This window comes from Heterodontus francisci, chromosome 19 (genome assembly GCF_036365525.1).
Source record: "Heterodontus francisci isolate sHetFra1 chromosome 19, sHetFra1.hap1, whole genome shotgun sequence".
Taxonomy (NCBI): Eukaryota; Metazoa; Chordata; class Chondrichthyes; order Heterodontiformes; family Heterodontidae; genus Heterodontus; species Heterodontus francisci.
In genome coordinates, this window is record NC_090389.1 from 18441162 (window position 1) to 18456186 (window position 15025).

General features: G+C 41.3%; 1 protein-coding gene across 4 annotated transcripts in view; it reads left to right on the forward strand.

The window, feature by feature from the left end:
* Positions 1–13869, forward strand: part of nicn1 (nicolin 1) — a 59391-nt gene extending 45522 nt beyond the window's left edge. For all 4 annotated transcript variants that reach the window (XM_068051416.1, XM_068051413.1, XM_068051415.1 and 1 more), the window contains exons 5-7: positions 262–324; positions 12549–12653; positions 13587–13869. In XM_068051416.1, the coding sequence (XP_067907517.1) occupies positions 262–324; positions 12549–12653; positions 13587–13628 (210 nt within the window). In that variant the 3' untranslated portion in view covers positions 13629–13869. The remainder of the gene's footprint in view (positions 1–261; positions 325–12548; positions 12654–13586) is intronic.
* Positions 13870–15025: the final 1156 nt, after the last annotated feature.

The window sequence follows — 15025 nt, forward strand, 5'->3', positions numbered from 1 at the left end:
TGAATAGAAATGCATTTAATTTTTTATTTCTTGTGTTTTATGTGTCCTTTCATTTTGTTGGGTTAACATTCTTCAACCAGTTTAAGTAATTATAATTGTAATGTTGTTTGTTTCAGTGACATATGCATAAAGCAAAAACCACAATGAGCGTGGGGATTTCCTTGGATCTGTCAGAAGTTAAGGTTAAAATTGTACAGCTTAACTAAATAGATTCTCTATTTCTTGATTAACAGGTTACATGTAATTATTTCTATTTTACAGAAGGTACAGGGACCATGGCTTTCTCAGCTCACTCCCCTAGAGCGACCTTTGAACTTAAGTGATGTGAGTATAATGCAGATTTTTACAACTGGAAATATGGATCCGTACAGCATAGGAAAGAGAAAAGAAGGGTCTGCATCTAAAACGCTAAACTGCTTCTCTATTCAGATGCCCATGAATCCTGCTGTTTTATTTCTTGCACTTGCAGTTTTTGTTTTTATGTCTTATTTTTTGTTTTATTGTGGATATCCAGGGTTCCCCAAATTTATTTCTCCTGTTTCTCTGTTATCTCTAAATCAGTTGAAGGACCCCCTTTCAAATGGATTAATAATCACAGACCCCCCATCTAAATTCTAATACTACATAATACTCAATATAAGAGTGGTGCATGTAAGGAGTGTTTTAATAATGCTTTTAAGAAAACTGGTGTTGTTTACTTACAGCTAAAAGTGAGATGTGTGCCAGCTTCTCATTGCAGAATCTTTCTATCCTTGGCAGGAGCACAGAGAGAGCAGAACATGGAGAAAGCATTAGGGGAGCGTGGGGGATGTGGGAGCAGAGCACAGGGTAAGGAGGAGCAGAAGGAGAGTAGTACATGGAGAAAGCACCAGTGGATCGGGGGAGAGCAGGAGCATGGGGGAGAAGAGCATGCCTCTGGCCACTGCTCACTCATTTTCTCTTGACCATGGCATCCTCGGAGGTCACCACGATGCCCACCGTTCGGTCGACCCTGTGTCATGGACCTCCAGGGGTCTGCAGACCCAGTTTGAGAACTGCTGCTCTAAATTAATATGCCAGGTATTAGCCAGTTGAAGTTGAAGTTACTCATTACCTTATTTTCCTTCACTTACTTGGCTGGCATCAGTTGTCCTGAATCCTTGCAGTAGTGCCAATGCTGTGGCTGTGCAGGAACTCAGACTGCATTTCATTACCACATAGTTACCTATACCTACAGTCTATGCTCATCTGGTTAAGTTACATGCTATCCTTCCGAATTGACTGACAGTCTATGCTCATCTGGTTAAGTTACATGCTATCCTTCCGAATTGACTGACTGGGTGCACTCACCACCTGGTGAGTGCACCCATTCAGTCAATTCAGAAGGGTAACATGTAACTTAATCAGATGAGCAAACTGACCATGGTGCCATACTACAAGTGGCCATTCAAATTGGGGGAGTGAAAAGAAATCTGGTCATGGTAGGAGACAATCTCATCAGAAGAATAGATACAGTTCTGTACAGCCTCAACCAGGTGTCCCAAAGGTTGCGTTGTCTGCCTGGTGCCAGAGTCACAGACATCTCATGGCTGAAGAAGAACTGGGAGGGGATGGATCAGTTGCCATGGTCCATGTAGGAATCAATGACCTAGATAGATAGAGGAATGAGATTCTGCTGAAGGAGTTTCAGGAGCTAGGGTCCAAATTCATAAGCAAAATCTCAAAGGTAACAATCTCTGGATTACTCCTGAGCCATGCGCTAATTGGCATAGGGTCAGACAGATCAGGGAGTTGAAAGCGTTGGCTCTAAAGAGTTGATAGGGATTTCAATTCATGAGGTACTGGTACCAGTATTAAAGAAAGAGGGAGCTGTTCCATTGTTACGGCCTCCATTTAAACTAGACTAGGATGAGTGTATTAGTGATTTGAATAATTAGGGCTGTAGATAAGGATTTAAACTAAAAGTTGGGAGGGAGGATTCAGGTGGAGGGAAATTTATAAATTTATAAAGAGAAAAGTCGAGGCAATAGAGCAGTGTAGTGATTTGGTTAAAGATAAGCAGAGTGTGACAGAAGGGACAAAGAGTTTAATGGGAATAGCGCATCAGTGATCCTACATCAGCAGTAAGTTCAAATCAGGGAAATATGGTAAAATACTAAAATTAAAAGTGCTTTATCTGAATGCATGAAGCATTCTTAAGATAGATGAATTAATGACACAGAGATAACGTTTGATCTACTAACTATTACAAAAAAATGATTGCATGGTGACCAAGGTTGGGAACTAAATATTCCAGGGTATTTGATGTTTCAAAAAGACAGACAAAATGGAAAAGGAAGGGTGATAGCTCTGATAATAAAGGATGAAATAAGGACAGTAGTGAGGAGAGATCTTGGCTCAGAAGAACAGAAGGTAGAATCAGGTATGGGTGGAGATAAAAAATAATAAAGGGCAGAAAACACTAGTGGGAGTATTTATAGGCTTCCTAATAGTTTAGAGATACAGCACTGAATCAGGCCCTTCGGCCCACCGAGTCTGTGCCGACCATCAACCACCCATTTATACTAATCCTACACTAATCCCATATTCCTACCACATTCCCACCTGTCCCTATATTTCCCCTACCACCTACCTATACTAGGGACAATTTATAATGGCCAATTAACCTATCAACCTGCAAGTCTTTGGCATGTGGGAGGAAACCGGAGCACCCGGAGGAAACCCACGCAGACACAGGGAGAACTTGCAAACTCCACACAGGCAGTACCCAGAATTGAACCCGGGTCGCTGGAGCTGTGAGGCTGCAGTGCTAACCATTGCGCCACTGTGCCGCCCAGCTATACGGTTGGACAGAGTGTTAATCAAGAAATAGTAGCTTATAACAAAGACAATGCAATAATCATGGGGATGTTCATCATCTTATAGACTGGACAAATCAAATCAGCAAAAGTAGTCTGGAGGGTGAGTTCATGGAATGCATTTGAGATAGTTTCTTAGAACAATACATTGTGGAACCAACCAGGGAAGAGGCTTTTTTATATCTTGTTTTGCTCAGTGCAACAGGGTTAATTAGTAATCTCAAAGTAAGAGATCTTCTGAGGAAAGAATGATCATAATACGATGGTATTTCATGTCGCGTTTGAGTGACATGAAATACCATCGTATTATAAGTCCAAAATTAAAGAATTAAACTTGAATAAAGCCAGTTACTTAGTTATGAGGGGTGTGGGTTGGCCAAGGTTGATTTGGGAAAATAAATTAAAAGCTATGATGGTAGATAAGCAATGGCAAACATTTAAAGAAATAATAATTTTCAACAAATATGCATTACATTGGGAAATAAAACCTCCATTGGAAAAGTGATCCAGCTATGGATAACTAAAGAATTTGAGGATAGTATTGGATTAAAAGAAGAGGTTTATAATATTGCCAAGAAGTGTAGTAAGCCTGAGGATTTGGATGAGTTTTAGAAACCAGCAAAGAATGACCAAAAAATTAATAGAAAATAGAACATGATAATAAGAGCTTCTACAGGTAAGTATAAAGGAAAAGAGTAGCAAAAGTAAACATAGACACCTTAGAGGCTTGGCACGAGGAATAAGGAAATGGCAGAGATGTTAAACAAATATTTTAGGGGAAAATTGAACCCCAAAAAACAGGTGGGAAGGTAAACAGTTAAAAATCTGATTTTCGAACCCAATCTGCCCACTTCTGATTTTAACAGGGGTGGGTGACCAATCTGGGGTAGCACTTTAAATATTATGAGGCTGCAAGCCTCAAATTCAAAATGGTGCATAAAAATAAATGGACTGTCAGGTTTCCTGATCTTCAGGAAACCCGACACGTAAATCCAGACAATGATCCATGAGATAAATACCCTTCCGCCTACACGCTGGATCCAGTCTACCTGCTTGGACCACACCCCCATGATTAGACACCCCTCCACCCAACGCTTCCAATCTCCCTCTCGCCTCCCTCACTATCCTCAAGCCTCTGAGCTTCCATCTACTGAGACCTCTAACCTCACTCCAAAACACTCCCCCACTCCTGGCATCTGCTGAGGCCTCCAATTACCACAATCTCCCCATTTAAAGATCCACAGCAAGCAGGGGAACTCTGACTTTCTGGTTCCCTGCACTCTACCAACCCCTCCCCCTGCCCCCGACGCTCTACCCACTCCTTCCTCTTCCTCCCCCCCCCCCCCCCCCCCCCGCCAAACACCATACCCAGCAGGCCAGGCCATTAACACTCTCTCTGGGCTCACACTTTGTCTTTTATTACTACTATTAGCAATCGCTTTGCCTTTTGTTCCGTGATATCACTGTCATTTAACTTCTCCTGCCCTCTACCCAATCGCGCACCTTCCCTTTTGTTCTTCTCCCCTTCCCCACTTTCACCTGCTCAAAACCTATCACATTTCTAACTTTTGCCAGTTCTGACGAAATGTCACAGACCTGAAACGTTAACTGTTTCTCTCTCCACAGATGCTGCCTGACCTGCTGAGTATTTCCTGCACTTTCTGTTTTTATTATGTGAGGTTATTCACTTTGATAGGAAGAGGAGAAAAACAGATTTTATTTTAAATGGCGAGTGTTACGACCTCTGTGAAACCGTTAATGTTAAAATACAAGATATGAACCCCTGGACCAATTTAGAGAATTACATGACAAGATTTCATGTTGTAAGACTTTTATTTTGACAACTAAACTAAAAGAAATCCCCATTGACTAAATAGTACTTATAAGTAGTTAATACCCCAAATTGCAAAGAAAGGTATTTTCTTTACTGATTAAAACACTTGAAAAGCTCAGATAGGAAATAAGAGCAGGAGTAGGCTATTCGGCCCCTCAAGCCTACTCCAAAAATACTGCCATAGGATCCCTTTTACATCTACCCAAGCAAGCAGATGGGGCACCATCCGAAAGACGCCACCTCCAACAGTGCAGTACTCCCTCAGTACTGCACTGGAGTGTCAGCCTTAATCTTTGTGCTCAAGCTGTGGAGTGGGACTTGAACCCAGAACCTTGTGACTCAGACAGGAGTGCTACCAACTGAGCCACACTTGTAGGTTACACAGTCCTCTTTGATGGTGAAATCTTTGTGGTTAAAAGTTCCAAAAAGTTTCAATGGGTTGGATCTCCCAGACCTTTCTCAAAATAAATTTCCTCTTCACTGACTTCTGCGAGCACTTTCGGCCTGGACACCCGTGAATAAGGCAATTCCGGGTGATCCTGTTGTCCTTTTACTTCCCTGTACACCTCAATTTTCGAAACAGGTTCAAGTCTTCGCAGCCTTTCACTGTGTCAGTTTTTCTGAGAGCAGGTGTGCCCTCCCTGTCTTCCTTGAGGTCGCAACCACTGTTTTCCTTTCTTACAGCCTGTCTGCCTTCCAAAAATTTGTTAAATTTATCGGGAATCAAAAGTCAATAGCTCATTGTCCTTTTCCAATATGCAAAGTCCAGAAGTCTGGCTTCATCAGAGCCACCTGGGCGTTCCATTGTTTCCAGGTGTTAGCAGCTGCCATGCACATTTGCATCCTCAGAATCACTGACTCCTTGTTTACGATCTGAAAGTCTGGGAGGGTAAAATTCACTGACTTCAGTTGTTACCCCTGCAGTCTCGCTTTTTCAAAAAAAAAGTCCTTGATCTATGTTCTTCGTTGTCCTGGTAACCAAGATTTCTGTCTTGTCTTTGAGCAGAGTTGATGTAAGGTCATCTGACTTTTCTGACTCCATCTTAAATTTGAACAAAAATCAGCTTTTAAAACATAATCATGTTATAAAGTCCAGCGTTCATAACAGTGAGAGCTATTATATTTTGGTGTTCAGAGGGTTTGGGCTATCCTTGTACACGAAACATGAAGTTAATATGCAGGTACAGCAAGCAATCAGGTAGGCAAATGATATATTAGCCTTATTGTAAGGCAGTTGGAGTACAAGAAGAAGGAAGTCTTACTGCAATTGTACAGAGATTTAGTGAGACTACACCTGGAGTACTGTGTACAGTTTTGGGGTCTCAGGAAGGATATAGTTACTTTAGAGATAGTGAACCTTTTTGCACTAGGTTGATTCCTGGGATGAGTGGTTTGTCCTGAGGAGGGATTGAGTAGCATGTACCTCTGAGTTTAGAAGAATGAGAGTTAATCTCATAGAAACATATAATTTTCTGAGAGCTTGACGGGATGATTGTCAGAGACTGTTTCGCCTGGTTGGTGAGTCCAGAACTATTAGACACAGCCTAAGGATAAGGGGTTGGCCATTTCGGACCGAGAAGAGAAATTCCTTCACCCAAAGGGTTATGAATCTTTGTGTGGATGCTGTGTCGCTGAATTTATTTAAGGCTGAGATCAATAGATGTATGGATACTAAGGGAATCGAGGGACAGGGGGAATGGGCAGGAAAGTGGAGTTGTGGTCGAAAATCAGCTATGATCTTATTAAATGGTAGAGCAGGCTCGAGGGGACATTTGGCCAACTGTAGCTCCTATTTCCCAGGCTCATGAATACCAGAAGGTCCCAGATTTGATTCCTGGTCTGCTGAATTAATTGATCTCAAGTCGAAACAGTGGTTGGCACTACAATTGGTCTCATTAACCCTGGGCTAGGAGTGGAAAATAAGTCAAGGTTCCTGGCTTTTGATTGCTGTCCAACAAAGATGGACTTAGAGAAGTTGAGCTCTGCTATGATGCTGCATGTGGTCAATTAGCCCACTAGCATTCACTGTAAAGATTCAGACTTGAATCATGGCCACACTGGACACTGATGACAGTGAAACCCTCTTATTGCAACAAGGCAATAACTCCAGAAGAGTGGTGGTGAAAGTTGGTAAGAGGGAAGAAAACCTGCTGAATTCATATCAATAACGCAGACCACCAAGATAAGTATCTTCTATTTGACTTGCTGTATCTATCAATGTCTATCTACAGCCTACTCGCCTTAATTTGCTGCTAAATTCAAATTGTCTGTTCATTTGAATTGGACTCGTACTCTTAATTTAAATTGCTTAATTGAAATCACTGGACTTTGAATATACAGGTTTAACTATATATCTACAAACGAAAATGTTTGAGTCCCATAATACCATAGTCCCAACATCACAAATGAGCAGTTGCAAGAAAAAAGTACAAAAATAGAAAGGAAGCCAGTTATTTTGTGCTTTTTAAATCATGAGACAAGAGGAGGAGGCAAGAATTAATATCGTGAAACTTCCAACAACAAACAATAATTAACTTCTAATCAACCTCTGGACTTGTGTATACCAGTGGTTCTCGAACCTTGTTTAAAGGACCCCCATTTCAAATGGATTAGGAATCACGGAACCCCCCCTCCCCACCCCCATCTAAATTATAATACTGTATAATACCCATAACATGAAAGTGGTGCATGTAAAGAGAGATTAATAATGTTAAGAAAGCAGGTACTTGCTTACAGATATTAGTGAAATGGGTGTGTCTGCTTCTCACTGTCTATCCTTGTGGTGTTTGACAATGAGACTCGTCAATCAATCTCCACTTCCAGACGGGGCCTGTACTTTGTCGTCTTTGCTGCCATAGTAGAAAATGACATTTCAGGAATGTATGTTAGGAAAGGTAGCAACACTTTCGGCCCTCCTTTTACAAATTCTGGGAACTCTACAGAAACAGCTGACCAAAACTAGGAAGATGTTTGTTCCTGATGGGTAATTTTCAGTGAGTTGTTCATAGGACAGTTCCACTAACTCCTCTTCTTCTGTTTTTTCACTTCAGCAACAAGATGACGTAGCAAATGTTGAAAATGGATCCCGATTCCATTGTACTTAACTATATTTATATTTTCCGTATAAACACTGAAGTATTCTGCCAACACTACAAGATAAGCAATGATCCTTTAACTATAAGTCAGGAAATGGAAGAGAAGGAGGAACTCAAGAAAATTACAATCACCAGGGCAGTGGTACTGAACAGGTTGTTGGAGCTGCGGGCTGACAAGTCCCTGGGTCCTCATGGACTTCATCCTAGGGTCTTAAAAAAAAAGTGGCTAGTGAGATAGTTGATGCGTTAGTATTAATTTTCCAAAATTCCCTAGATTTGGGGGAGATTCCGTTAGTTTGGAAAATAATGAATGTAACTCCTTTATTCAAAAAGGGAGGAGACAGAAAGCAGGAAACTACAGGCCAGTTAGCTTAACATCTATCTTAGGGAAAATATTAGAAGCTATTATTAAAGACGTTATAATAATAATTAAAGGTAATCAGGCAGAGTCAACGTGGTTTTGTGAAAGGGAAATCATGTTTAACCAAGTTATTGGAGTTATATGTGCTGTGGATAAAGGGAAACCGGTGGATGTATTGTACTTAGATTTCCAGAAGGCATTTGATAAGGTGCCACATCAAAGGTTATTGCAGAAAATAAAAGCTCATGGTGTAGGGGGTGACACATTGGCATAGATAGAAGATTGGCTAGCTAACAGGAAACAGAGAGTAGACATAAATGAGTCATTTTCTGGGTTGGCAAGATGTAACGAGTGGTGTGCCACAAGGATCTGTGCTGGGGCCTCAACTTTTTGCAATTTATATAAATGACTTGCATGAAGGGACCGAAGGTATGGTTGCTAAATATGCTGATGACACAAAGATAGGTAGGAAAGTAACTTGTGAAGATGACATAAGGGGCTACAAAGGGATATAGATAGGTTAAGTGATTGGGTAAAGACCAGGCAAATGGAGTATAATGTGGGAAATTGTCCACTTTGACAGGAAGAATAAAAAAGAAGCATATGCTCTAAATGGTGAGAGATTGCAGAGCTCTGAGATGCAGAGGGATCTGGGTGTCCCAGTGCACGAATTGCAAAAGATTAGTATGCAGGTACAGCAAGTAATTAGGAAAGCTAATAGAATGTTATCGTTTATCCTGAGGGGAATTGAATACAAAAGTAGGGAGGTTATGACTCAGCTATACAAGGCATTGGTGAGACCATATCTGGAGTACTGTGTACAGTACTGGTCTCCTTATTTAAGGAAGGACGAAAATGCATTGGAGGCAGTACAGAGAAGGTTTACTAGACTAATACCTGGAATGGGTGGGCTATCTTACAAGGAAAGATTGGACAGGCTAGGCTTGTATCCACTGGAATTTAGAAGAGTGAGGTGACTTGATTGAAACATATAAGATCCTGAGGGGTCTTGACAGGGTGAATATGGAAAGGATGTTTCCCTTGTGGGAGAATCTAGAACTAGGGGTCACTCTTTAAAAAAAGGGGTCGCCCATTTAAAACAGAGATGAGAAGAAATTTTTTCTCTGAGGGTCATGAGTCTTTGGAGTTCTCTTCCTCAAAAGGCAGTGGAAGCAGAGTCTTTGAATATTTTTAAGGCAGAGGTAAATAGATTCTTGATAAGCAAGAGTGTGAAGGGGTGGAAATGTGGAGTAATCAGTTCAGCCATGAACTTATTGAATGGCGGAACAGGCTCATGGGCCTACTCCTCCTAATTCATAAGTTTATATTTTCCATACTCAACTGTCATTTTGTTTACATCCAGAAACTCAGTCAGTAGCGGGAACATATCTGAAACTCCATTTCTCAGTCTGGTTTTCCAAATCTCAGTTTTCTTCCTAAATGGTCAATCTTGTCACTCATTTCAAGTATGATTATATTGCCCCCCTTGTATTGATAGATTAAGCATATTTAATAGGCTTAAAAATGTCAGCAAGGTATGCAAGCTTTGTTATCCAAAATTGGTCAGAGACATTTTCAGCTAATGAAGAATTATGCACAGAAATAAAAGCTAGCAGCTCTCTATGAAGCTCGAAAGGCATATGGATTGCTTTCCTTTATTGGCCGAGGTATAGAATACAAAAGCAGGGATGTAATCCTGGAACTGTATAAAACACTGGTTAGGCCACAGCTGGAGTATTGCGTACAGTTCTACATTACATAAAGGACATAATTGCTCTGGAGAGAGTGCAGAGGAGATTTACAAGAATATTACCAGGGCTTGAAAGTTGCAGCTATGAGAAAAGATTGGATAGACTCGGGTTGTTTTCCCTAGAACAGAGGAGGCTGAGGGGTGACTTAATTGAGGTGTACAAAATTAAGAGAGGCCTAGATAGAATAGACAGGAAGGGCCTGTTTCCCTTAGCGAAAAGCTGAATTACCAGGGACACAGATTTAAAGTGATTGGTAGAAGGATTAGAGGGGACATGGGGAAAAACTTTTTCACCCAGAGGGTGTTGGATGTCTGGGGTTCACTGCCAGGAACAGTGGTAGAGGCAGAAACCCTCAATTCTTTTAAAAGGTACCTGGACATGCACCGGGAAGTGCTGTAACCTGCAAGGCTATGGACCAAGTGCTGGAAGGTGGGATTAGATTGAGCAGCTAATTTGTTTGACCAGCATGGACATGACGGGCTGAATGGCCTCCTTTTGTGCCATAATCTTTCTATGGTTCTGTGTGAATTCACAGGTCTGGGTTTCACTGAAGTCACAGGTCTGGACTTCACAAAATTCACAGCTGCTTTTAAACACAGCATGTAATTTGGGTTCCATTCTTTTTGAAGCAAGAACTTGGTGATGCGACATACCTTGTGTCACGATTATCTGTGGGTTTACGGCTCTTATTCTTGCAACAACATGATTCATATTAGCTGTCATTGTGACATCATCATCTGTACAAACAGTAACTTAGATTCTGTTTCCATTAAGTTATCCATAACTTGAATATTTTGTGACCCATTATTTGTTCTGATAACACCTGACAAAAAAGAAAATTACCCCCAGCCAAAGATAGTGAACATAAACAAATAATTGCGCTGCACTACCAACATCAGTTAGCTGAATTGCAAATATCTCTTGAATGCTGCTCGATTCTCCTTCTAAAACTCTCAATAGAAAGTGGGAAGGCCTTCAACTTTTGTGCTGCGTTTTCACTCATCGCCACTTTGCACATTTCTACCCCAGCTGGAAGAATTGGTCCTTCTCTGATTTGTATGGGCTCTCTGGCTTTTAGCAATCCAAAATGCTTTCAGAGCCTTTTCCAGAACCAATGTTAGATTTGTCACTTGAATTTTCCGACAGCTGTATTTTGTGGTTCAAATAAGTCTTTTGATTTCTCTTTATATTCTGTATGCTTTGTTGTGAAGTGTTGCTTTATTTTTGCAGGTTTCATTGCTTCATTGGATAGATTTGTAAGCACACAACACATTGCAAATGTCCATCACCGAACTCCATAAATCCGAATTCTATATAACCCTCCTCATACTTTGTTTTACGCCTGTTTTTTCTGCTGGACTCAGCACTGTCCATGGCGTCACCTGAAGTACTTGCGAAGGCAATATAACATTTCAAATGCTGTTCCATTTTAAAGTAATTTACTCACTATCATTGATCAACTTTTTTAAGGATGGCTATGTTGTACAGAAGCACTTAGTTGCCGTGTATATATTTTTTCTTGTCTGCTCTGTATGGCAACTGAGAGCTTCCGCAGTGTACAATTGCGAAGTTTTCAGGCACTGTAAAAGAAGCTTTTACAGTTAACACGCGATCACCAAGCCACCCTTAGGGAAAATGGCATCTGGATGAACTTGTACTTTGACACCTTTTCTTTGAGTTTAAGTCTGTAGTACTTAAATATTTAAAGAACTCCCTTCTCTTGAACAAGGTTGAACTCACCTGATGTCCACCAGCAGCCTTGCTAACTGCGGGTCTACCTGACAATCCTGGGACCACTCCCTGTGCTCCCCTCCTAGGTCAGATTGTGTATTATGTTTAACAGTTCGATATCTTGCACTTACCATTATCCTTACTTTTATTCCTCCTAACTGCAGTAGGCTCCTGCAGCTTGTCTCCCAGCTCAGTTTTTGTAAATGGCACTGCAGGTTGTTTGTTTTCACTCTTGGTAAAATGTTGCTTCCGGGAGTATGTAACTACATTCGGTAACATTTTAAAAAATGCAACATCACTTGTTTTATGTTAATCTTTTAAGAAATAAATGTTTTAACCCAGCTGCCCCACTCGCCCTTCTCCATATATCACAGCACCAACCTACCCTCAGACCATCCACTTCCCTGTTCTCACAAATTGTTCTTCACCACTTGCCCAGCGCTAAGGAAACAGTCAATTTTATTTGCAAAAAGTCGATTATTAAAGTTTATAGCACTATTGTAGGAGACATAGGCAGAGGAGCAAGCCATTCAGCTCCTCAAGCCTCTTCCACCTTCTGTTAGATCATAACTGATCTGTTGTAAGAGAATGCAAGAAGAGCAGGAATTGGAGAAATTAAAAGGGTAATGGGATGGAGAGAAAGTGGGTGTGGGGGAGGAAGCAGTACAAAAGGAACTAAGTCATTGATTCAATGGCAACGAGACTTGTGGGACGGAGTATAATAGCAGGAAGTGGGTAGAGGAGAAAAGAAGAGGAGTTAGTAGCAGCACTGAGGAGGTGAAAAGAGTGCCATTGTGAACGAAGGGACCATGGTAAAGAACAAAGTCAGCATGAAATTGGAAAGTGAGGGGTTACTAGAGTGCAAATATGAATGTGGAGGATAAGGTGCTGCCACTGCACTTTGTTCAGTTTATTTCAACTACAGACATTCTTTAACAGGGACTCCCAGATCCAGAGGTTGTGGCTTCTAGTGTTCAGCAGATGTGGGTACTAACTGAAATGGTCCGGAACAATCCAACATCCACCCGCGTTGGACGGTTTGATGTAAGTATTGTTATCTGCCTCTTGGTGTGGTTTAATAACAGGCAGAATGGAAAGTGGATGCTGCAGTAAAATGTGAATAAATGTAATATTAGTAAGTCTAAAGAGGCAGCCTCAACATTGCTATGTTGTTTAAAAGTAAAACTGTGGCAGCCCCAGTGGCTCGAAGGGAAAAGTGATGACCTGATGTAGCACTAATCCCTTAGACCAGAAGGTTACAGGTTCAAAACTCAGTCCATGCTGAATTAGCTGATCACAGCTGGCATGTCAATTTAGGGCAGCTACAGTTGATCTTAGCATTCCTTGGCTACGAAGGGGGGAAATTAGCTCAAGTTTGTACTCCTGGTCAATGTACCCTCTAATTTTATTTTTGTAATGCGCGGCTTTTAAATATTTTTGCACAGCACACGCGGTAACTTAAAAGGGCCGACATGTGCGTGTCTGCGTGAGAACTTACAGGCTGTGTTGCTCCCCCCCCCCCTCCCCCTGTTCTGTGTTGTCCCCCTCCCCCCGTTCTGTCTTGTTCCCCCTCCCCCACCATCCTGTTTGCCTGCCCCTCTCACTCGGCTTTTTCAAACAAAAGTCAGAACCCGCTGGAAAACATCAACTCTGTCCCAATTTCCGAAACCGTTGTTCCCGATGTCAGCTGTGAAACTGACAGCACAATGTTTTAAAAAGCCAGTCTGAAAGAAAACGACAATGGGAAACTTCTCATCTCTGGAATACATCCACAGGCCGGATGGAAACCTTCAGCAATCTAGACCCTTACCTGAAAGATCGCCACAGGCAGAGTACTGCGAGGGGATTAACAACTGTAGAACTGTAGTTCATGAGCGAAAGAGATTATTGAAAGAGAAAAAAAGACAATGAATTGACATGCATGCAAAATATGAAGGAATCAGTCTCACCATACTTTCCATATATCCCTATCCACAGGTGGATGGTTCCTATGATGTCAACCTGCTATCCTACACCTGACTGACCCATCTTACAGTACTGTTCCTGCTGGGAGGATCAGAGGATTCAGAACTCCTTGTTTGTGATTACATGCAGGTCTACATGAAAAGTACTTAATGCCCCGACTGAAAATTCAAGTGAAACAGGAGCCAGTTTTCTGCTGTTTGCCTGAGTGGACCTATGCTCATTTCAAACTACTGCTGTATTAACTCCATTGTTTTATATGTACAAAGTTAATAAATGTACTATTATTCTAAACATATGTTGTAGTAGAAAGAGTCATTATTAAGCTTTTCCAGATTTGTTGAACCCAATAGATGGAACCAAACTTCCTGTTTTGCATAATTACAAATGTAATTTTGAAGAGCAAAATTATGCCTCTTTAATAGTACTCTACTGTCGAAGAATACTGTAGCTCTCACAAGCTGCATAGTTGTTGGTGTGCAAAATAGACATTGTTTTATATCTGCCATCGAACTGCCTTCAAAAAAAAGGGAGGCAAAATAATAAAAAAAAACTGGTGAAAAATGACCAAAGGAGTAAAATTAAAGATAACCCAACACTGCGTTGAACATTAGAACTTTGGAGGGCGTTTTGGAGGCCCTTGAATAACGCTCTGAAGTGATTTAGGTGGTCATCCCAAGTGTCGCTATAAACCAGCAGGTCATCAAGGTCATTGACACAGTTTAAACCAGCCACCACTTGGTTCATCAGTCTTTGAAAGGTTGCTGGGGCATTCTTTAAACCAAAGGGCATGACTTTGCACTGGAATAGGCCGTCTGGTGTTATAAAAGCTGAGATTTCCTTAGTTTGGGTGGTCATAAGGACTTGCCAGTACCCTTATAATAAATCAACTTTACTGATGTAAGTGGAGTTGCCAACTGGGTCAGTACAGTCTTCAATGCGAGGAATCGGCTATGGTTGGGGGTCACTGCATTAATTTTTCGATGGTCAATACAGAGTTGCTTTGATCCATACAGCTTGGGAGCTAATACTATAGGAGAACTCCAGCTGCTTTGACTAGGCTCAATTAGGTCATTGTCTAGCATGTATTGGACATGCTCTCAGACTTGAGCCAATTTATCAGGGCTCAGGCGATGTGGGTTTTGTTTAATAGGTGGGATCTCTCCCACATCCACATCATGAGTGGTCAGAGAGATATGACCAGATTTGTCCTTAGACACTTACCCAAACTCTCTTAGCAGTGTTGCTGATCCTTTCCTCCGCTCGTCACTTAAATAGTTAAGTACTGTCTCTAGACTCAAGATTTCTCTGGCTAATTTCACAATAGGGGGTTCAATCTGAGAATTTTACAGGTTCCCTTCTTCCCCTAGCTCCTCCTCATTATTGTTTCTATCCTCCATTGTTCTCACTACCTGGAATACATTCACTGGTTTGTCCTGTTCCCAAATACAATA